The sequence below is a fragment of the Gastrolobium bilobum genome, unplaced genomic scaffold (assembly GCF_033153095.1).
Source record: "Gastrolobium bilobum isolate Gb01-03AN ecotype WA unplaced genomic scaffold, APGP_CSIRO_Gbil_v1 utg34075, whole genome shotgun sequence".
NCBI lineage: Eukaryota > Viridiplantae > Streptophyta > Magnoliopsida > Fabales > Fabaceae > Gastrolobium > Gastrolobium bilobum.
In genome coordinates this window covers 80,001-102,699 of record NW_026896709.1, presented here as the reverse complement: position 1 = coordinate 102,699, position 22,699 = coordinate 80,001, and the positions used below count along the sequence as shown (strand labels likewise).

Genomic DNA, 22,699 nt, shown 5'->3' with positions numbered 1-22,699 from the left:
TATTTGTTTGTGCTAGAAAGATATGTTCATGATGTGACAAAGGAGATAATAGTTCATGAGTTCGTGTTGTGATAGAGGACACCAATTCGTGGAGTATCATCTATGATTGCATCCCAAACCGCAACGATCTAAACGCTTCCGCAGATCCAATTGCATCTATAATTGGTATCAGAGCCGGATTGCGTGTTTGAATGTGGATCTAATTTTTGATTTACCATTATTTATGTAATTATGTTTTATGGTATGTTTATTGTTGGGTTTAGCTCTTTCACTAAAGCCCAATAGAGTCTATTGTGTAAGAAGAGCACAAGAAACCTAAAGCATATTCAGCTTAGGGTTATGGTTTCTTAGAACTCATATATATTCTACACATAAAGTCATTGAACAGAAAAATAGAAAAAATAACACCAAATATGTTGAAAAATTTAAAAATAATTTATTTCTTTTTTGTCTTATTTCTTTTTTCATATTTTTAACAATGACAAAAAAGGCTAAAAGTGAAAAGAAAGTTAGAAGAAATAAATATCAAACATACCTAAATTAAAAAGAAGAAAATTGTTTACCAAAGAAAAAAAGAAGAAGAAAATTGGGTGGTTGGAGACGTATTGTGCTCATCAATAATGGAGGAGCAGTTCAAAAGTCTCGTCTGGTGACTCGTATTTGAACATGGTTACAGAAAGACGAGGAAGTGAGATTAGTTCATTCCTATAGTGAAAGTAATGTCTTTGTTGATTGGTTGTCAAAATATCCTTTAGACCATCCCTTATATAACAACATGTGTATTTTTCCCTCCCCCTTCTGGTGTTTGGCCGTTGTATTTGGCTGATTTTTCTTCAAATTTTTTGGCTTCGTAGATTTGCTGTGAGTTGATCTCTGCAGGTTTATTTTCTTGCAGACTACCCAAAAAGAAGAAGAAGAAAATAATATCAGGACAAAAAAATAAAAATAAATATGTTAGGAACTTATAGATTTATTTTTTATTTATTTTTTGTTTTATTTGTTATCTTATTTTTTCTTTTATTTTTTGTTGTCTTCGGTCTATTTCATTCTTTTTTTTTGGTAGTTTATTTTATTCTTTTGTATTTAGATTATTTTTTTTATTTTTTCTAGCATTGTAATAAGTTTTCAACATATTTAATTTTTTTTTTCTTTTTTTTATCCTTAATTTATTTTCTTCTTTTTGATTTAGATATATTCGATCATTTTTGTCTTCTATAAATCTTGTTTTTTATTTTTAGTCTTTTTTTTTGTAAGTGTTATAAGTTTCAACCATATTTATTCTTATTTTTCCCTTTTTTATTATGAGTCTATTCTCATATAAAAAGGGTAACCTAGGTAGAGTATTTAAGTTTTTAACCATATTAAAAATATATTTGAAATATATTTGAAATAAAAAAATCATCAAGGGATAAGTGATTAAAAAAAACTTGAAGTGTAAGTGATTAAAAGTAAAACCACTTAAGATTTTTCAACTTTTCCCTATAAAAAATGTACCATACACCTCGTTTCATTTAAAATAACACCCAAGTTGTCTCAAAACAAACATTTTCCCCATCTCCCTCAAGTTATAAGGATTTGATATGAATCGTTCAAACAATATAAATCCATCAACAAGCCCTTCAATTTTTGGGAAAGTCTAGTTGTTTCCCCCGCTAATTTTTATAAGTAAAGAACACACTACCATTTTATCAAAAAAAAAAAAACGAACACACTACCAAGTTGTAATAATTTCCAAGGCTGGAATGTTGGCCAAACTCAAATTCTAATGTGGGCCCTTCAAAGGGTTGATTATGTCATACAAAATTGCAAAGCGAATTATAAGGAATTGAATGTGTTGTAGAGGTGTTGCAAGACCAGTTGGAATAATATAAAACAGAGAGAGGGTGAGAGTGAGAAGCAAGATTTAGAAAAGAAAAACCTACCAAATGGTCATAACTCACTTAGGGCATTGAAGTTGAGCAGGCAGGGTGAGAGCATGTGTTCAATTCTCCACTTTTTTCAGTATCATTTTTGAGGAGGAGTTTAAAGTATTAATTCTAGTCTTGAATAGGATTAGTCACGAAGTGATGAATCAATTGGAATATTTCAAAAAAAAAAAAAAAAAAAAACCTATCATGTTCTTGTGCGGCGGTTTATGGCCTTCCGCAGAAGGGCCTGACGTCCAGGGAATGGGTTGGCATTAATGCCATTCTGATTCTGAGTCTGTCCCTTGTCGTCCTCGTCGTCATCATCCACGAGCATGTGTTGTTGATGTGCTTCTGCTTCTGTCTTCGATCTCATTTTCTGCCTTTCTCTTCTTTCCATCCTCCTAGTGCTAGTGCTAGTGCTAGTGTTCCGCAGTTGAGGTTGAGGTTGAGAGAGTGATTGTGAGGCAGGTGGTGGGTGATGTTGGCGTCTTGGAATTCTACCACCTTTAGAAGTGCCGAGAAGGTCAAAATCAACTTTAGCCCAACCAAGCTTGTCTAGGTTATCCCAACCAAACCTCTCACTTATATCCACGAGCTCAGAAGAAGAAGAAGAAGAAGAAGAAAAGTTGACATTGACATTATTGCCATTCAACACATTGAGAGCTAACTCCCACTCGATGCGGTCTCTGTAGATTGGGTCTCTAAGGACTTTGTCTGCAAGGTTACCCCACTCCTCAAAATTCCCTGCTCTACAGTTTTTGCATACCCACTTCAGGTACCTCGACGGAAGGCTTCCTAGCATCTTCCCTTTGTATTTTCCGAATTCTATTACTCTGTCTCGTGCTGCCACACTTTCTCTTTCTGATGATTCCCTTCTCAATGACACTGACACCAACACTCCCCGATCAGTTTGATTTATTATACAAGGATTCTTAAAGTTAAAATAAACATGATGATGATGCTGCAACAGATTCATCATCGAGGAGACTGGAGACAGAGGATAACTATGATTTATCAACAACTGCAGCCGCGGCGCCACTCACTCCACTCAGATAAATGTTTTGAGACAGTTGGGTAGGGTTGATATTTTTTCAAAAGTAATTATATTTTTGGTCCTGACAAAAAAGCACCGTCTTCATTTTATTTCTTAAAAAAAAAAATTAGTATAGTAAAGATTTCTAACAAATTTAAAGTGGATCCATTTAATTAAAATAGTAGTTACTTATAAATTTAAAAAAGATCCACGTTAATCTATCAAAAAAACTAAAATAGATCTACTTTAAATTTCATAAGGACTAACAGACTAATTTTTTTTATAAGAGACTAACGTGAGAATCTATTTTTTTGTTAAGTAACAAAAATAATATTTACTCTTTTTTCAATTTCCTTAGTCAGTGGGGTCCACGTAGACTTATCCCAAAAAAATATTATGAGTTTAGTGGTGCTAAAAAAGACCAAAAGGAAAAGGAAATTTTTTTTGGCAACCATACAACGGGATACTAATATTTATCAACAAAGGGGGGAAAAAACAGAGAGAGAGAGAGAGAGAGTTTTGTTGGGGTGAGAGGGCATTGCTTGTTCAGTTCAGATGTCATATTGTTGGTACGCTTTGGCGAGCAACGCTCTTCCAATGTCACAGGCACAACACAGTTGGCAATCCAAACCCTTGTTTCAGCACTTGCACTTTCTCTCTTCACAATCACAATTGCATGCTGCTACTATTAGTATCGCTATCACTGGCCTCCTCAGGTTTCCTCCCGCTTCTTGTTCACGGGTTCAGGAAATGTCCGTAGTCGATCCATCCTCATCCTCATCCTCAGCCTCACAAGATGAACAGGAAAGCATGATGAACAACTACTACAAAAGTCCAAGTCCAAATCCCAACGATGATATTGATGAGCAAGATGATGAAGAAGTGGGAATTTCTAAAATACAAGTGCCCAGACAGAAACACATCCCTGTTTCCAAGTCCCAACTTCTCGATGCCATCCTCTCTCTCATGTTCAACCAAGACCAAGATGATGCCCATCACTTTCGCCTTCTCACCTCGTAAGTTTCACATTACATTACATTACATTACTTTACATTACTACTCTCCTCTCCTTTTCTTTTCAAACACTTGTCTTCTTCTTAAATCATCTTGCTGAAATATGTGGTGTCATCTTCTCTTTCTCTTTTTTTTTTTTTTTCACTTTTTATGCATATTTTACGGCAACAACAGATGCTTGGACTCTATACTTCATGCTGAGCATAAAACTATCTTAGAGGAGATGCGTTCCGATTATCACCTTACCAATTCACTCCAAACTGAGGGTGAGGGCTCCGTCATTCAGAATCCACCAGATTCCGAGAAACAAGTCGTGGCGAATGGGATGGACTCCGATTTGGTTAGAAATGACATCCTTGGAGTTGAGGACGGGAAGGTCTATCAGGATGTGCAGGTTCAACTGGAAAATCCTATGCTTTCCAACCGTGGTTTGGACCTGAGGAGTCTTTTACGTTCTCTGGACATGACAGGCAAGAAAGATTATGATAGGGGTTCCAGGTTTGTCCCAAACAGACACCGTTATGCTCCTTTCTAATTATTATGGAGCAAGCATTGCACTGCATTTGTTTTAATTCAATTGATGCTCTGTAGATAAAAATAGAGAGAAATGCTGTAATGGTAGTTCCAGTCAATATACTTCAAAATTACATATATCATCATTAATATGCTTCTTAAGGATCAAGTAGAAATCAATTTAAAATTAGGTGAATCACAAGTTGGAAAAGAATCCAAGTTAGGGGAATGACTACTTTATGTTTCTTGAAAATCTCGTTTTCCATCTCTCTAATCAATTTTTTTTTTTTTTTTGAATTTGGATCCTTCTTATTTGGGCACATAATGAGAAGGCCCCTGATGCTCCCGTAAGAACAAAAGTCTGTTACCAAGAGCTCAACACAAAGAAAGGTAGAGATAGACCGAAACTTATTGGGAGAAGGTAGTAAAACAAGACTTAATAGAGTGTGATATAGATTGGCGGACGGTGTGCCTTAGAACGGAATGAAGAAGAGCTATAAGCATGGTGGAGGGTTAGACCCGTTGTTATTCCTATGTTCCATATAGTCCCTTTTTAGTCTTTTTCCTCTTTATTTCCCCCTCTTCTTCTTTTCAGCTTCTTTTATTACTTTTATATATATATATATATATATATATATATATATATATTATTACTATTTTATTTATTTATTTTTATTTTTTATCTTTTTTCAACCTTTTCGTATCTTTTATTTGGGTTCATCTACCACCCCTCAATTAATTTGAGATAAAGGTGTAGTTGATGTTGATGTTGGATCCTTCTGATTTCAAATTACGTCCTGTTAGATCCTTTATTGGAGCCTTTCCCTGAAAGAAGGAATCAATTGCATAGGCAGACCAAGTCAGAAAATTCAAAATCAGAAGGACAACAATAAATTTAAAAAGAGTAGAAATGTGTTTCAACATTTTCTTTTTCGACCATGAATTAATGTGAGGGGCTAATCTAAAGGCCAGGATAGGTAAGATGGGAGCTCTTCATATAACAGTGTAATATATAATATGAATGCATATGTTTAAACAAAAAGGAGATGCCTACTTGAGTATTGTTCTTTTCATCTTTTCATTTTTTTATTTGTTGCTCTGTTTCCATTTTGTTCAAAACGATGCTTTGACTAACTCATCATTCCATATTTGTTGGCAGTGTTACTATTGCTACTCGTTTCCAACGTGCTTTCATGCAGCTTCTTTCTGACGCGCAATTCGAAGAACTATCAGCTAGGGATCTGATGTTAACATCTGCATTGAACACAGACTATCTTCTTACCTTGCCAATATATGTTGATTGGAAGAGAGAATATGAGTCTAATGCCATAATATTTAGGTAATTCCATATATATTATTTCTGCATGTTTGTTCTTTCATATTAAATTTTAAATCAAATTTTGGAAATTAATCTTGAATCCTTAATATGCACATATATCATTTTAAATTTGCAAAGGGATAAGTAGATCTTGCTATGCCATGCTAGTAATTTTTGAATGATAGTTTCAATATCGACGCTTCAAACATGTGAGTGAACTTCTGTGTGATCGATTACTGAATAGTGAAATAATATATTACGTTCTTTATTCTTTTTGTTTTTTTAATTGCTGCATAGTTACCTTCTTTTTTCTCTTCTTTAGGATCTCTTGCCTTGCATTTGATTTAAGCAATGGTTTATCAATGCGTCTATCTTTACCTGTTACTATAATGGGAATTCCTATGTTTTTCTGAAACTTCATGGTACTGTCTTTATTTTATGTGGTTATTTCTGAGTGGATATTCACCTGGTATCTGTTCTAACTGTTCAGTTAAGCTTCTAGTTTGGGTAACCTTCCAGATGAAAATATTTTACAACTCTTTAGGTGGAAGTGGACTTAAATAATGCAAAATATATAATTTAGCATATTTCTTCTGTTTATCTAGGAGTAATGTATTGCTTTTTCTATTGTAGGCGGGGTTATGCAACTGAGAAGCAGAAAGGCCTACTAATTGTTGAAAAACTGGATTACTTACAGTCTAAGCTTCTACGAAAAATCTTCTCTGTTATATCAAAACCACTAGCAAAACTTGGGACCTGGATTAGCAAGGTAATTATTTTGTTCTTGTTCCATCATTTAGCTTTTTTGATATCTGTGTAGAGATATAGAATAATGCCATTTTTCAGGCATGAGAAAGACAAAATTCTTTACACACATTTTCTTGCATAAATATATTGTCATAAATTGTATAGATAATTAGATATTTCATAAGATGCATCAAACATGGCTTAAATGCTTCCACTGTCAGTAATCTTCTCCAGATATTCAAAATTTCAAATGACTAGCGAACAAGAAATTATGCAAAGGGAATTCAGAATCATAATGTAAAAGGTATAATAGTTTTCCAGAGTAAGAAAAATTAACATGTATTATCAAGTTAGAGCAGGAAGATCCCCTGTTGACATTGTCTTTATATTTATCCACTCAATGGAATTAATTTAGGCACATAATCTTTGATCTTTTAATGTGTAGAATATGATACTAAGGAATTTGAATTAGATTAGAGCCTTATTTGAATATGCTGACATGTAAGACTTGCATGATTGTATGTAGGTAACATGTGAGATCACGTTTGTTCAGTCAAGCAGACTAGGGACACTGGAAATAATACATTTACACTTGATGTATTCAATTATAGCATCTAGTGACTTTTACTTTGATAAAATGTTAATCTATAGCTAGACCGAAGAGGTGAGATTGTGGAAGAGTATGCTGTGGGAAGGAATTACTAATACTTGGGCATGTGAGATGCTATTGTTACAGAAACTGATTTCCTTTTCACTAAAATGCGTGTTCACATATAACATCAGACTATTTTGATGTTCAAAATTCCCAACGCAAACGTTATTAGGGAGAGGGTTCTGGAAATTGGAATCCAGAAACATATTTGTAATTAGGTAACGAAATTAGCCAAATTTCAGAAATGTTCACCAGGATTTCTTGAACCATAATTCTCCCCAATTATTTAGGGTATCAACTTTCTAAGACTCTCTGTACATAATTGATATTATAGCACTCTGCATGTGTAACTTTCATTCTCCATATTGCAACACTTTATGCTTTCTTGACTGTCACCCCTTTTTTTTATGAGAGCCATAAATAGTTTTCTCTCTCTGTTTTTTCGTACTAGCACGAAACATAAAGTTTTTGATATGGTTTGTCTGTAAATTGTGTTTAATCAACTTAATCTCAACAGTCAATCTATCTATAACAGCATGGCTTATGATTACTTTAATATTATCTCTGGTTTGGTATTGTCAAGTTAGGGGTAATGCATGATATCATGATTATGCCTAACTTGTCAAAATTATCTTTCAAGTTTTAGTACCTTAAGTATCAGGTATAACATGTTTTGTTCTCTTTTGCAGCTTTATGAAAATGCCGGTCAGAAACAAGAAGTACAAAATTGGACAGAAAGATTGAGGCTTTGGCTAAAGGAACTGTCAGTATTTCAGAAATCATTACTTTATAATGACCATGCTTCAGATGAGAAAATAGATGTAAACCAAGTACAAAATGCAGAACTCCCTATTTGGCTGGCAGCTCAGAGGGCAGTATCTCTGTATGAAGGGATTTTGTCGCCAGTTGGTCCCCGTGAAAGGCTCTTAAGGAGATTGCTTTCTTGGATTGGACTTATTCCCCCTATCCCAGAGACACCTTTTGAGGTTGACAATAATAGTAACGCTCCTGAACCTTACTTAAGGTTTGCTACACAAACATCTCTTTTATTGCTGTATGTTAGCTCTGTTAGATGCTCCTCTTAATCATAAAGAATCAAAATGATCTTTGATTTCCATGAAATCGTCATTGAACTGATATTGCTAATTGCAGCAACAGTGACATAGCAAAGTCTAAACAATAAAATAAAACTGTTGACAACACTTATATATATGTATATAGGGAAAAGTGTGTCATTTTAAATGACACAAATTGTATCATTTCATACCAGAAAATACTTGAGTTTTTTGAAAAAATGCTTGCGCACCAAATATGTGTAAAGAATGTCTTGAAAGGAGAGAAAAAATCTCAAATATTCAAATTTATTATACTTTGTTCCTAAAAGTGCTATTCAGAAGTGTCGGAAGTGTCAAGTTTCTCCCTGGTTCATGTCAGAGACAGACATGGCTCCTTTCTTGAAGGTTTGGGGCTTCATGGCTTGCACATAAAATCAAGCGATATCTTAAATAAATGGCTTTGAGCTTCATTAAAATCAAAAGCTGATTCTATGATTGTCTATGCAATATTTTTGTGCATTTGAGGTGCAAGCACCTTGGTAAGGGATGGGAATAGGTGACTGGCTTATTGGAGAATCAAACCTCTGACGGCATCATCATCATCCCACCCCAATATTAGAGACTCGGGCCAGCGCCAATTGAGCTACCTCCTGGTTGACATTGTTCATGCATGAGCTCCCACTTTATAATTGGTTTTAATTCATTTTAAATGTCTTACTGGGTTCACGGGGTAAACTAATTGTTTAGAATCATATAAAACTGAAACCTTGAAATAGACAGATGGAGTGATTCAATATCTGCTAAAGACATGTGTCCTCATGTCATGTTTAGTTTCCTAGTTTTAGGGATAATTTGGTAGAAGCACCATTGTTTGACATGACCAATCAATAAAAGTCTCCATCCAGGCCTACTTTTCTATCAAGGATATCACTAAGTGATATATGGAGACCTGCAACAAGGAAATACTGTGGAAACAATCCTTGGAAAATGTTGAAAACTTCCATTTCTATACTTTTCTCACAGTCAGTCCTGCAGGTATTCCCTATTATCTATAATTCCTTGTAGAGCTACATAAATATGTATTTAGGAGAGCTATTCTAACTCTTCCTTTGTGTATTAATTTAAGACGTACCTTATGCTTGTGACCTTCATGTGTACATGGAATTTCTTTCCTTTTGCAGCATTTAGAAGATAGATCATACATATACCATTACTTATAAATATACTAGTGTCATAATTTTCCTAATAATTGACATGGTTTTTCATTTTTTGAGACAGGTATTGAATTTATGTTCCTAGTTGTAATGGTTAATAAAATTCTCCACTGGGAATTTTTTGTTGTTGTTGTTTGGGGGGGGGGGAGGTTAAGCTGGAGACTGGTTATGATGTTTTATCTCTTGGTTATGCTGATATATTATGCTGGAAAAATTGATCCAAGTTTTATACGTTCCCAAAACAGGAGCCAGCATTTGAAGAATTAATTCTACTTTATACCAAAGAAGTTAGTGAAACAAACGCTAAAGATAAAGCTGAGGTTCCATCATTGCAATTAAAGATCTATGAGAGAATTCCTTTTCCAGATCTACCGGTAATATTTTTGCCACTGCAGGGACTGTCAGATCTCAGACGAGATGACTCTTCTTAGTGTTCTTCCTGTCATAACTTGACATTTTTGTATGTATAGTTGTTCAGATGATATTCAATTTATTTGCAGGTAATTTTTCCTCACAAAAAGCTATCATTCCGCATCATAGACACAGTAAGAAGCTGCTAAAACTCTTCTGCTTGTTTAGATTTAGCTTAAACTCATTTAAAGTTGCAAGCTATGGTGTAGTAGTGTGTCTATATGCTTATTCTGTATTTATAATGTAATTTGATCTTTTTCTCCTCCCTTTGTTAATAAGCTTTCCCAAAACAAACCCATTTTTTAAATCAGAGCCTGGCCCAATTTGACAAGTAAATAGTTGTCTGGGTAATCGCGTCTTGATCTAATAAAGAGGTATGATAAATATGCTCAGCACAACTTTCATGATTATGGTAGATAGTGTCCATACTTCGTTGATGTCTCTTTAGTTGGAACTACTATACAAGATAGATAAACCTGCCATGCTTTCCTGTAATGAATTGAATAATAATATAATGATGGGATAATTTTAGTATATTGCAAAGGTTTTTTTACCCTCATTTTCTTAGCCTTGTGACTATTAACTGTAAACTTACAGGTTCGCTTGGATGTTGCCACAATTTTGGGACTTCTGGCATACTTCATAAACTACAAATTTGAGAATGTCTTATCTTCCCCGTATGTGCATCTCAGTCCATATGATAATTTTCCTTGAAGATTTTGCAGCATCTCTATGAATGAGTTTAATTATGGTTCTAAGTTCGACATAGTTAGGCTCAACCATCTCTGATTTTAAAAAGACATTGTTTTATTTTTCTTCACAAACTGGGTAGCTCCCGCTTAGAAGTTACATCATTTGAGAAGCTGTTGGAGCGCTTGTTAACAATATTTTACTTTTTTATGTCAGGTCAGCAGTACTACTTGATGTAGTTGCCATAAGTGCTCTAATAATATATGGGAGTCGTGTAGTTCTAGGATACAAACAGACATGGGATCGGTATCAGGTAAATTACATTAATCTTTTCTTGCGCTATTGGAGATTATTATGCTACAAGATTATGAAAAATAGTTCTTTCTTGGCATTCTGTGGAAAGAAAAATATCTTAATTGTCAAGAATGTTGTGTTGCAGCTGTTAGTCAACAAGACACTTTATGAAAAAACTATAGCAAGTGGCTTTGGCTCAGTACATTTTCTTCTTGATGCTTCTGAACAGCAGCTAGTGAGAAACTACTACTGTTATGATTTCTATGCATTTATGTATTCTGACCTTCATTAACTTGTGTCTCCCAAAACTTTACGTGTGCAGTACAAGGAAGCTATTTTGGCTTATGCCGTCCTACTCAAAGCAGAGAAGGGTCAGGTTTGTTAATTGTTCCTCCCAATTAAGTTATGCTACCTTGAGTTCTGCTAATGCATTTTCATATAGTTGTTTTGGTTCGGAATAATTGTTTGCAAATCCATCTTACGAGAAAGCATCAAGTGAAAAACATAATTCATATGTGAAACATTCTTGACTGCAGGTCACTTCTCGACAAAGTGTTGGAGAGAAATGTGAGAGATTCATGTATGAAATGTTTAAAATAAAGGTGATACAATAGGGAGGTCTGCTCTCTGAAGTATATACTTTAGTCTGTTAGGTCGTAGTGCTGACTGCAATCATTGCATAATTTGCATTATTTGACAATTCGAAATTGGCAGGTTGAAATGCCAATTGACAAGGCACTCAATACATTATTAAGGCTGAGCCTAGCAACTGAAACTTGTATTGATGGAGAGCGTGGATTACTGGCTGTACCTTGTCCTAAGGCTTATGAGGCCCTTAAAGAACGATGGAATAGTTTGCTTAGTTAAAATGTAAAGGATGCACCTTCCATTGTGTACTACAAACGACCTATACAGTTTACCCAATAAAGGCTCTGTATATAGAATATAATCCCAATATGGCCTCTGATAATAGTTTTGTAGGTAGATGAGAGTAGGCATTATTCATGCTACACTGTAATTTTGTAGAACGAAGTATAATTTTTTTCTCACCGGTTCCATAAATGAACACAAGCTATTATTGCAGCGGCCTAGAAAATGACCATTTTACCTCGCTGCAAAAGAGAAATCAAAGCACAAAATAAATCATTAAATTTGAGGGGAATTATAGAAATTTAGACCGGGTACTCCCTCCCAAATGGTTGTTGTACTTGTACCCGTATTAGGTGTTATCAGGCATTTTGTTTTTTATTCGTTTTTATTATTGAATGTGTTTGAATAGATCTACGTTAAGCATAACAATGATATGTGTTAATTTAAGTCAGGCAATGCAAAACTAATTTGTTTGGTTCGCTATTAAATGTTACTTATACCCCCATTAAGTTGTGTCCTCTTCTAAGTATTTTGGTTTGCTAGCTTAGTGTACTGTATAAATCTTTGTTAGAAAATTGAAGTTAAACTGTTATGAAAATTGTATTTATCTACAGTACAGGGTTTATTACTTATTTGTTAATGTTTCAATATTTTCATATTATATACCATCTATTAAATTCTTTTGTACTTCAAACCTGGTCATGCAACCTACACTGACAGTTATTTTTTTTTTATAGCAAATTTGAATGAATAATAGATGTGAAATATATTAACTAGGGAAACATGCATTTGATATACTATGTTAAAATAAGAAAGCATGTAGCTGATGGAACATATTCGATAATGAGAATTCCTCATGTGCCTTCTGTCCAAATTTATTTTATTTATGGATTTGTGGTTAAAAAGAAACGTTAGCAACACTTTTTTTGAATTTTGATATATCATTTTTAATATATTTTTTTTTATCATTGAGGGAGTTTTATGTGAGTCTCAATAAATAATCTAGGTTTATTTTCTTTCTAGTGGAATCTACATAAAATTCATCCCATAAAGAATTTGTGTTAAAAAAAATACAATCAAATAGGATAATGGATCTTCTCATGTTAGATTTTTACAAGACTTAGATTTGCGTTTATCTCTCTCCTAGTAAACTTTTATGAATTCAGATGAAATTTCACCGATTTAATATCTGTAAAAAGAAAGATAAAACCAAAATTTCACATAGGACTCTTTTGGGTTATTGTCAATATAATAACATTCCTCTTATGCCAATATTTAGTTAAAATCACCCCTCGATTCCTAATCATGATTCTAATGAGTGGATTTTTTATTATTTTTTGTATTTTTAAATTTAAGAAAGAAAATATGAGTCTAACTATTACATAATCTAGGTATATTTATACCCATCCAAACTCCACAAACAAGATTAGTGCATTAGAAGATTTGAGTAGCCCTATTGTGCATATAGGCAAGAAGGTTGCAAGCTAGACAGCTAGTCACCTATTACGGCTCTTTGAACAAAGGGGGTTTTTCCCTTTAATTTCACAATCTGATATTTAACTCACTGTATTTATTAATAAAAGACATTTAGTGTCGCGGGAAATTTCAGCAACACTGAATAGAGGCATTCACATATTTTTTTTAGGTGAATGTGGCAATCCCACGAGGAACTCACTCGGATTGTATTAAGTGACACAATCTTGTTATGCAGTTGCGTTATCGTAAAATTTTGGAACATCATAATGTTTGACTCGAGTATCTAAATTAGATATTTTTTTATTTCAAATAACATTTTGAGATCTACGCAATGATATCTCATTTGGCATATTTTATCCCTCATAAACATAATTCAAATTTGTAACAATGATATCATAATCACAAGGGTGTTTGCCAAATTTTGGCGGGAAGAAATAAAAATCTTGATTTGTTTAGCTTCCTCGATTTCAAAATCAATTATGTCGAGATTTTAATTAATTGAATTATGTCTGTTAGAGTTGCAGGAACAGCGAGACAATATGTTTGACTAAATTTAGACAAAATTTTCACAAATTTTGACTAAAAACAACATAATTCGAGTAGTTGGTTTGAAAAGAACTCGGAGTCTTTTGGGGCTAAACGCTCTTATAATACTATTATTGCAAATTCGAACTGCGTTTGTAAGAGATAAAACATGTCAAATGAGGTGTTATTGCGTAAATCTCAAAAATAATATGGAATAAAAAAAAATTACCTAATTCGAATGCTTGATTCAAAAGTTATGGACTTCCGAAGTTTTACGATTTATAAGTTTACTTTTTGGTGCCACATGTCAACACCTGACTAATCACGCTTAAATTAGGCGTGAATGCCTCGTCAGTTACACCCGATTTGGGGTGAATGAATGCAATAAATTCGTAAATAATTTCAAAAGAGTTATATATTCGTAATTATTTATTAAAATAATAATATTTCAATTTTTTTGCCAAATTTAAAAATATTCTCTTATGCACGTGCCTAGCAAGTCAAATTTTTTTAAATGAAAATTCATTAAAATTATTATTTTAAATTTGAAATTCCAAATATATTAAACATAAAACTAATGCACCTTTTATGTAAAAACCGTAATATATTCGAGTAATATAATTTTCCACTTTCAAAATAATGATTTATTATTATTATTGCATTGTTATTGCTTATTAGATTATTTCTTTTATAAAGGATACCAAAAAAAAAAAAATTATTTCTTTTATACTCTATTGCTTTTTTTGATAGCCATACTCTATTGCTTTTAGTTACTGATAAGTTATTATCTTTTTTAAGGTTCGAATTTAATTTATTTTCTAAAAATATATATAACTTTTTACCATACTAAATTCTTATTATTAAAAAACAGTGTAAAATTGTTAACAAGTGTGTATAAGGGTATTAGTTAAGGAAAAAAATATTAAATGAAAATAAAAATTATAATATTAAATACTGAATAGATGTGAAGGTATTTTTTATTGGGTTTTATTTTTCTTATGTGAGACAAGTTGTCTCATCCAACACACAAAAAGTGAGTGGAACCCACTATAGTAAAGAGAGAAAAAATAAAAAAGTGGATTCCATCCACTTTTTTGTGTGTTGCATGAGACAACTTGTCTCATGCAACCTAAGAAAAATAAAACCCTTTTTTGTTTTGTTTAGTACATGGATTTTTTTTAATTTGTAAGGATCATGGTTTCAACTAAATGAATCTACTATAAATTTTTTAGGAAACTTGAGAATAATTTTTTTGTGTAAAAGACTAAAATGGAGACCGTAATTTTTATTAGAGATCCAATGAGGCTTTAGCTAAAAAAAGAAAAAGAAAAAAAGTGTTGGGACCACTCTTATTATGATCCGACAGTTTTTTAATTGGTAAAAGGTCTTCATGGCAATTTTTAATTGGTAGAGAAAGAAGATTGCATACTCACAGTCACGCATGTATCCGCAGTGGATCATAACTTGCAAGCCATCATCACGATGACGATACGACAGTTCAATGATTAACGTTCTCCCAGTCTCTCCCTCTCTTGTTTCTCTCTCAGTCTCTGACTCTGTTTCTTAGGGTTTTGGTCCTTTCAGATCTTCAAATTCATCAACACTTCTCCGATCTGATCTCTGCCTGAAAATGCCAGCGGTTTACGGAGCTCGCTTGACCACCTTCGAAGACTCCGAGAAGGAGAGTGAATACGGTTACGTTCGTAAGGTATGCACAACACCCCTTCATCACTTCCATTATCATCGGATTTATGCCATAACATTTGCTTTCAATTTTTTTTTCAAAGAAAAAAATCTGAGACGTTAAATTTTGACAATCGAGTTGAATCACACCGTTTGATTGTTGATTTTGAGTTTTTTTTTTTTTTTTTTTACGTTTCGAGGTCGATCATTGTATTGAAACATGCTATATTTTTTGAATTTGAGGTCATTTAGATGTTTGGGATTTTCAATTTGAGCTCTCGAGTTGAGTCTAATAATCCGGATTTAAGTTTGAATGCATCCGGATTTATGTTGAATTTGTGGTTACTGTGAAGTTACTAGCCTTTTCTGTGAGTTATTGTCTGGTTCATTGTTTGCCGTCTTATACAATACACCATTTAGGTATTTGTATGCTGCCATTACCTTATTATAATACATTTGATACAATTTTACTTTTGTTTCATTTAGGATCTTATAATTTTTCAAGTTGTTCTGGCATTGATAACCCATATGCCAATCATGCCACGTTCCCCTTAATTAAATTATCTTGCCAATAACGTGAATAGTAGGGCCATGGATGCTAAAGTTGTATCATTATGCTTTTCCCAACTAAAACAGGTTTCAGGACCAGTGGTGGTTGCTGATGGCATGGCTGGGGCTGCTATGTATGAATTAGTGCGTGTCGGTCGTGATAACCTCATTGGCGAAATTATTCGTTTGGAGGGGGATTCTGCTACCATCCAAGGTATTACACATTTACATTCTCTCCACACACCCCCCCCCCCCCCCCCCCACCACCAAAAAAAAAAAAAACACCCCACAACAACCCTTCCGTGATATCATATTATGATTACATAGACGGTATGAGATTTATCCTTTTGTTATTTTTAACAAAGAAATCTTTTTTTGTCTGCAATTTCAGTTTATGAGGAAACAGCTGGTTTAATGGTTAATGATCCTGTCTTACGGACACACAAGGTTAGATGCTATATCCTTTTTTTCTTATCGTTTCAATTCTTGTGACCAGCATCAGCTGATAAGCAGTTTATTTTTAAACAGCCTTTGTCCGTGGAGTTGGGGCCTGGAATATTGGGGAATATTTTTGATGGCATTCAGGTTTGCCTCTAATCTGTATGCAATATTCAATTATTTCTTCAATTGATTTCTTACTTAGTTAATTAAGTAATTCTTTTTGTTTTCATATTCTTTCTAACTTTAACATCTCTGAACAAAACAGAGGCCTTTGAAAACTATTGCTAAAAGATCCGGTGATGTGTATATTCCTCGTGGTGTGTCTGTTCCAGCACTCGACAAAGATGTACTATGGGAGTTTCAGCCTAAAAAAATTGGTAATCAGTGAACATATTGTTACTACTAATTTTAGATGCTATTATGCTATACAGAAAACGATTGTTGATTGTGGAATGTGGTCCTTTATTCCCCTTAATATTTTATCTTATTCATTGGTGACAGGTGAAGGAGACCTATTGACTGGTGGAGATCTATACGCTGTATATTTTCTTTTGCCGCTTAGATTAGCTAGTACATCGAACCTATTTCTGTTTATTGTATTATTATTTTTTCTGAAGCTTTGTGTACATGATTTCCATTGCAGACTGTTTTTGAGAACAGTCTAATGCAACACCATATTGCTCTTCCTCCTGATGCCATGGGAAAGATTACTTACGTCGCACCACCTGGTCAATATTCCTTGAAGGTTGTTTTTTGAACTTATTTGCTATTGAGTCTCCAGCTCACTTTCTGTTAAAGATCATTGTTGAATTGTTATAAGAGTGCTATTTGTGGCATCTCTATGCTTCATAAATTTGTGACAGCGGCAGGATTGCCAAACTTGTTTATTTTCTGCTTTTTTTATTTATTCAGGAGCTTCTCTGTATTTTCTGATACTAGTCTTTCTATATATTTACAGGATACTGTATTGGAGCTTGAGTTTCAAGGTGTCAAGAAAAAGTTCACCATGCTTCAGGTTTCTTGCATTTTTGGAGTTTTGGTTTTCCATATGTTATTTTGCAACTTGGCTTGGATGTAATTTGCAATTTATTTCCTTGTAGACTTGGCCAGTACGTACACCAAGGCCTGTTGCATCAAAACTTGCAGCTGATACTCCTCTTCTTACTGGTCAGGTAAACTTAATTTTCATTGGTCATTTGGTTGTATCATCTATGAACAAATTTTGATAGCTCTCGTGCCTGACGACTTGTGTTTTGTATAGCGTGTTCTTGATGCTCTTTTCCCCTCAGTTCTTGGCGGGACATGTGCCATACCCGGAGCTTTTGGTTGTGGTAAAACAGTCATTAGTCAGGCTCTTTCTAAGGTGAACCTCACACACCCATCAAGCCATATTGATTTTGTAACTATTAAATGTTTTTCCTAATTCATGAAGCTTTTCAATTTGCCCATTTTTGTTTTTGGCAGTATTCAAACTCTGATACCGTTGTTTATGTTGGATGTGGGGAACGTGGAAATGAAATGGCAGAGGTATTTTTCCTATGTTGTTATTTCTATGAAATATTTGTATTTGTGTATTTTGCAGTTGGTCAAACCAATTTAATGATTATTCAGGTTCTGATGGACTTTCCACAACTTACAATGACATTGCCTGATGGTCGTGAAGAATCTGTCATGAAGCGTACAACACTAGTGGCTAACACTTCAAATATGCCAGTGGCTGCTCGTGAAGCTTCAATTTATACAGGTTCCTTTTTTACCTCTTAAATTCTAAAACATAATTTTTATGTTGATATATTTATCTTCGCTGTTTTTTTCCATTATCCATTACAATTATATTTGGCTTGTAAAAGTTGTTAGTGTTGCATTGCAATCAGTTGTGTTTTTTGGCACCTATCATTGCTGCGAAGTAAACTTAATGTTTGATCTGTGCTTAAAGCGTCAAAAGTGGGGAAGATCCATATTCTGCAGATTAATCTGCTATTCTATCTATCTCGTTATGTTTTTTTTTGTTTTCAATGAACTGAAACCGTAGTATATTCACAGTGTAGGTAATAAAGAATGTATATTGTTTACATAATTTCTGAGCTAAGTCATATACACACTTTTTAATGGCTAGTCTGTATACTTTGGTTGAAACTTTATGAGGATTATCATATTCACTTTTCTTTGATTTGTCAAATGTAGTTAAAAATTCCATTTTGTAATGACATGTATTTTCAATGTTACGTGATTAAATGTGTAACTGCCCACGGAGCGGCAACTCAGTTGGAAGAGTACTGAAGTTTCTTTGTTAGAATGTTACCTGAGAATTGATGTATGTGTTGCTTGTCTTGGTAAAGATGTTTTTTGAATTAGTTTAACTCATGTAAATGGTGCTGTTATTACTAGAAAGAATTTATTATGGGAGCAATCTTTTGACTGTGTATTGTTTTGGACTCCTAGGAATCACTTTTTTTTTCCCTCCCCAGGTATCACTTTAGCTGAGTATTTTAGAGACATGGGTTACAATGTCAGCATGATGGCAGATTCAACATCTAGATGGGCTGAAGCATTGCGTGAAATCTCTGGACGGCTGGTTAGCATCATATTAATTTATGCAATTACATTTGTTCGCTGGATTAACTTAGAAATAGTTTTTTTTTTTTTTTTCAATTCTCTTTTTCTGCATCTAATACATGTATGATTTTGTGTTTACTGATGATGTTAGATTGTCTTCCTTGATTAATATAAAGTAGACAATTTATATATATCATGGGGCATGACACATGGGAAAACATTGACATTGATCAATGTTTTGTTATGAGAAATCACTTGTAGTGTTGCTTCAACTTAATGGCTCTTAACTATAAGCTATTTTTTTGTTTATACAGGCAGAAATGCCTGCAGATAGTGGATATCCTGCGTACCTTGCTGCACGTTTAGCCTCTTTCTATGAACGTGCTGGGAAAGTTAAATGTCTTGGAGGTCCTGAACGTACTGGTAGTGTCACAATTGTTGGTGCTGTTTCTCCACCTGGAGGAGACTTTTCAGATCCTGTGACTTCTGCAACCCTCAGCATAGTTCAGGTCAAATTATACTTTCAAATGTGGTTATCAAAACTGAGTAACTGCCAGGGGGAAAAAATCGCTTGGGTTATCTTAACTGATGGCCCATAAATTCTTAAAACCCTAATTTGGTTGTCAAAATGAGTATACATGTGTTTATTTCTTCTTCTACCTAATTCTTCTTTAATATTTTGTGTAAATAATTTTTTGTTACTTTGGCAGGTTTTCTGGGGTTTGGACAAAAAGCTTGCTCAGAGGAAGCATTTTCCTTCTGTGAACTGGCTTATTTCTTATTCAAAGTACTCAACGGTATGTCCTAAAATCAGTTACCTTGTAATTCATAGTCTCTCTTCCGCTTTCTTCATTTGTATTCCTATAGTTCCTGCTGTTGATTTATATATATTTGAGAACCTCCAGGCATTGGAATCCTTTTATGAGCAATTTGATCCAGACTTTATAAACATTAGGACAAAGGCTCGTGAAGTGCTGCAAAGAGAAGATGACCTGAATGAAATTGTCCAGGTGTGTTCTAATTGGTTCTCTCATATTAAATGTAGGTTAATGAAATGTCATCATCATCTTTACTGGGAAGGGGTTGAGAATTGTGGAGCTTCAATTTATGTGAATAGAGGAGGTATCATAACCTGAGGCTGTTAAACCTGTGTTATAAAATAAACTTAAGGCAATAAATAGTCTGATAAAGAATGGAGTTTTTAACACACTATGCCAAATTATGACTTTATCTTTCTTTTTTTGGAGATATATATATATATATATATATATATATATATATATGGGGCAGGATATTCTTACACCGGTGTAAGAGTTAGAAGTTTTACACTCAATCTTGACCATTGATCCACTTGTATCCAATGGCTCATATTACTAAAACATTTGAGCCCTTAGATATAAGTGGGATCAACGCATAAGATTGAGAGTGTAACTTACACTGGTGTAAAATGATCCTTACCCTATATATATATATATATATATATATATTGTTTTGTAATTTTGACCCTGGTGTGGTAAAGGTCAAAGGTCTCCCCAAAGTGCTTCTCCAAGGATCGAACTTTCGACCTAGAGTTCAAACAACCACTTTTAACCACTGCAAGTGGCACCTATTGGGTTATGACCTTCTCCTTTACATCAACATCAACATCACCTTTATACTTTGGACAAAATTTATCAGGATTTTTATACATGTTTTCTGCAAGTAGTAAATCAAATTGGAGCATTTACATCTAAGATAATGACCATGTGAATTGTTCCAGCTTGTAGGTAAGGATGCCTTAGCTGAAGGAGACAAGATCACCTTAGAAACTGCAAAGCTTCTGAGAGAGGATTATCTTGCACAAAATGCTTTCACCCCGTGAGGATTATATTGAATATATCAATTCAACTCCTATTGTTTTTATTTGACACTCGTCTTATGTTGTTATCTTTTCGGTGATCATGACAGATATGACAAATTCTGTCCCTTCTACAAGTCTGTCTGGATGATGCGCAACATTATCCATTTTTACAATTTGGCAAATCAGGTATGGTGGTGTGAGGAACCGGTCAGTGGTTTTAGTTCTTACTTGGGTCTGCTAACCGTTGATAGGGTGTGTATTCCATATACATGTTTGGCATTTATGTTCAAGTTAATAGTTCATTTCTTCTCTTTTGCTTCTTGCAAAATGGGTCCACCTGCCCACCCCGCCTTCAACCCGCCAAAAATGGGGTGGGGCGGGTTGACCGGTCATTGGTGAGTGGGTTGAAAATACCAACCCACCACCCGCCTAAAAAATAAAATATTAAAAAAAAAACATATTAATGCTAATCTTTTATTTCTAATTTCTAACATCTAAATATTTCTTAAGTTTAAAAAAAAGTGAAGCAATAAGTTAAAGATAAAAGAATGATTTAAGCCAATGATTTCAAATAACATTGCTATACAAATCATATCTTAAGATTAATTAATAATTCCAGTATTATTATATAACAAAATAATAACATCAAGCATGTGAATATTTGCAAATGAACACATCATTGCATCCTGTAACTAGAATTTCATAAGCATCTAATTTAAGTTGTATAAGTACTAGTATTTCAATCCAAAAAACAAGCTTAAGTTTTTGTTTTTTTTATCAATCTCTTTTTCTGCCGAATCAAAAGTGATTAAAAAATAACATTCCCAATAAAATAATAGCATTATGGCCCTAAAAGAAAAGGTTTTGTCTCACATAATAGCCATTCATATAGACCAACCAAACCATAATCTAACATTTTATTTTATTTTTTTAAAAAAAGTGACTAGTGGGTTGACCAGCCCAGCATATAGGCAGGTCATGTTGGGTTGGTGGGTTGAAACTTGAAACTTGAAATACACAAGTCCCAACCTATCTCGTTTTGGCAGGTTGACTTGTCAGGTTCAATCTATTTTACCAAGTTCTCCTCCATTCACATATTCTGAGACCTGAAATTGTTCATTTCCTTATGTTGTTTTTAGTTCATAGCTCAGCCAAAGTTTTGTTACATGGGCTTGAAAAGCCAATTCAGTTAAGATGGTTAAGTAGCATTGTAATTGTGGATCTTTAACGTGGGGTGGCTAAATGTGCAGGCAGTAGAGAGGGGAGCCGGTACAGATGGTCAGAAGATAACTTACAGCCTCATCAAGCATCGTTTGGGAGATCTATTCTATCGTTTAGTGTAAGTAGTTTTAATTCACATTGGGACTAATTTGACATGGAGAGTAAGTTTTATTCCGTTGATCTGCTGAAATTGCAGGTCTCAGAAATTTGAGGATCCAGCAGAAGGTGAAGCTGCTTTGGTTGCCAAATTTACGAAGCTACACGAGGACCTGACCAATGGTTTCCGCAACCTTGAGGATGAAACCCGATGATTGGAGAATGCATTCATGCTCTAGTATTATCGTATTGTAAGTGGCAGTCAAGGAATCATGTGGTGGCATAACCCGAGCTTTCTCTGTATGTACACGAGTCACTGTTTGGTTCGTTCATTCTCATCACTTTCCTTTCCTGGTGCTGGTTTGGCTTTTGATCTAGTTGCTTCGGTAGCTATATTTATAATGTTTCATTCATCCCCTTAGTTATTACATGTTTCTTGAGAATAAGAGATAAAATATGATATTTCAGTATGTATCTGAGCGAATAAGTTTATTTTAGAAATTGAAATTCCTATGGGCATGCGGATTCATGGATGAACCTTAATGAGATCGTGATCTGTTATGGGTGGATTCGGTCTTGAAGCTACGAGTCTCT

General features: G+C 34.0%; 3 protein-coding genes across 5 annotated transcripts in view; 2 read left to right on the top strand and 1 right to left on the bottom strand.

Annotated features, from left to right (window-relative positions):
- Positions 1-1,889: 1,889 nt before the first annotated feature.
- LOC133301562 (uncharacterized) lies at positions 1,890-2,910 on the bottom strand. The gene has a single exon (XM_061501208.1). It carries the CDS (start codon positions 2,884-2,886, stop codon positions 2,113-2,115), a length of 774 nt encoding a protein of 257 aa, XP_061357192.1. The 5' UTR covers positions 2,887-2,910; the 3' UTR covers positions 1,890-2,112.
- LOC133301561 (uncharacterized) lies at positions 2,897-12,018 on the top strand. 3 transcript variants are annotated; one of them, XM_061501206.1, is made up of 15 exons: positions 2,897-2,981; positions 3,688-3,956; positions 4,129-4,452; positions 5,627-5,806; positions 6,419-6,554; positions 7,874-8,208; positions 9,145-9,274; positions 9,699-9,827; positions 9,954-9,998; positions 10,462-10,541; positions 10,771-10,867; positions 10,994-11,083; positions 11,171-11,224; positions 11,385-11,450; positions 11,563-12,018. In XM_061501206.1, exons 2-15 carry the CDS (start codon positions 3,691-3,693, stop codon positions 11,713-11,715), a joined length of 2,085 nt encoding a protein of 694 aa, XP_061357190.1. In that variant the 5' UTR covers positions 2,897-2,981; positions 3,688-3,690; the 3' UTR covers positions 11,716-12,018. The 3 variants fall into 3 exon arrangements, with proteins under 3 accessions (XP_061357190.1, XP_061357189.1, XP_061357191.1); XM_061501205.1 differs by lacking the exon at positions 2,897-2,981 and having other exon boundaries at positions 3,432-3,956; XM_061501207.1 differs by lacking the exons at positions 2,897-2,981; positions 3,688-3,956; positions 4,129-4,452 and adding an exon at positions 4,889-4,979.
- Positions 12,019-15,217: 3,199 nt separating this feature from the next.
- The window catches only part of LOC133301568 (V-type proton ATPase catalytic subunit A-like), a 7,586-nt gene continuing 104 nt past the window's right edge, over positions 15,218-22,699 (top strand). Inside the window, exons 1-20 of the mRNA XM_061501219.1 lie at positions 15,218-15,427; positions 16,039-16,165; positions 16,343-16,398; positions 16,480-16,536; positions 16,658-16,769; positions 16,894-16,931; positions 17,036-17,137; positions 17,351-17,407; positions 17,493-17,564; positions 17,654-17,755; positions 17,857-17,919; positions 18,004-18,136; positions 18,861-18,967; positions 19,263-19,457; positions 19,659-19,745; positions 19,854-19,958; positions 20,708-20,805; positions 20,896-20,974; positions 22,039-22,127; positions 22,206-22,699. The exon at positions 22,206-22,699 is cut by the window's right edge and continues 104 nt beyond it. Coding sequence (XP_061357203.1) covers positions 15,350-15,427; positions 16,039-16,165; positions 16,343-16,398; positions 16,480-16,536; positions 16,658-16,769; positions 16,894-16,931; positions 17,036-17,137; positions 17,351-17,407; positions 17,493-17,564; positions 17,654-17,755; positions 17,857-17,919; positions 18,004-18,136; positions 18,861-18,967; positions 19,263-19,457; positions 19,659-19,745; positions 19,854-19,958; positions 20,708-20,805; positions 20,896-20,974; positions 22,039-22,127; positions 22,206-22,320 — 1,872 coding nt within the window. The 5' untranslated portion in view covers positions 15,218-15,349 and the 3' untranslated portion in view covers positions 22,321-22,699. The remainder of the gene's footprint in view (positions 15,428-16,038; positions 16,166-16,342; positions 16,399-16,479; positions 16,537-16,657; positions 16,770-16,893; positions 16,932-17,035; positions 17,138-17,350; positions 17,408-17,492; positions 17,565-17,653; positions 17,756-17,856; positions 17,920-18,003; positions 18,137-18,860; positions 18,968-19,262; positions 19,458-19,658; positions 19,746-19,853; positions 19,959-20,707; positions 20,806-20,895; positions 20,975-22,038; positions 22,128-22,205) is intronic.

Coding starts and splice junctions, on each gene's coding strand:
- LOC133301562 (XM_061501208.1), bottom strand. CDS start 2,886: ATGATGAATCTGTTGCAGCATCATCATCATGTTTATTTTAACTTTAAG.
- LOC133301561 (XM_061501205.1), top strand. CDS start 3,496: ATGTCATATTGTTGGTACGCTTTGGCGAGCAACGCTCTTCCAATGTCA. Junction 4,453..5,626: donor GATTATGATAGGGGTTCCAG/GTTTGTCCCAAA, acceptor ATTTGTTGGCAG/TGTTACTATTGCTACTCGTT. Junction 6,555..7,873: donor TTGGGACCTGGATTAGCAAG/GTAATTATTTTG, acceptor TCTCTTTTGCAG/CTTTATGAAAATGCCGGTCA.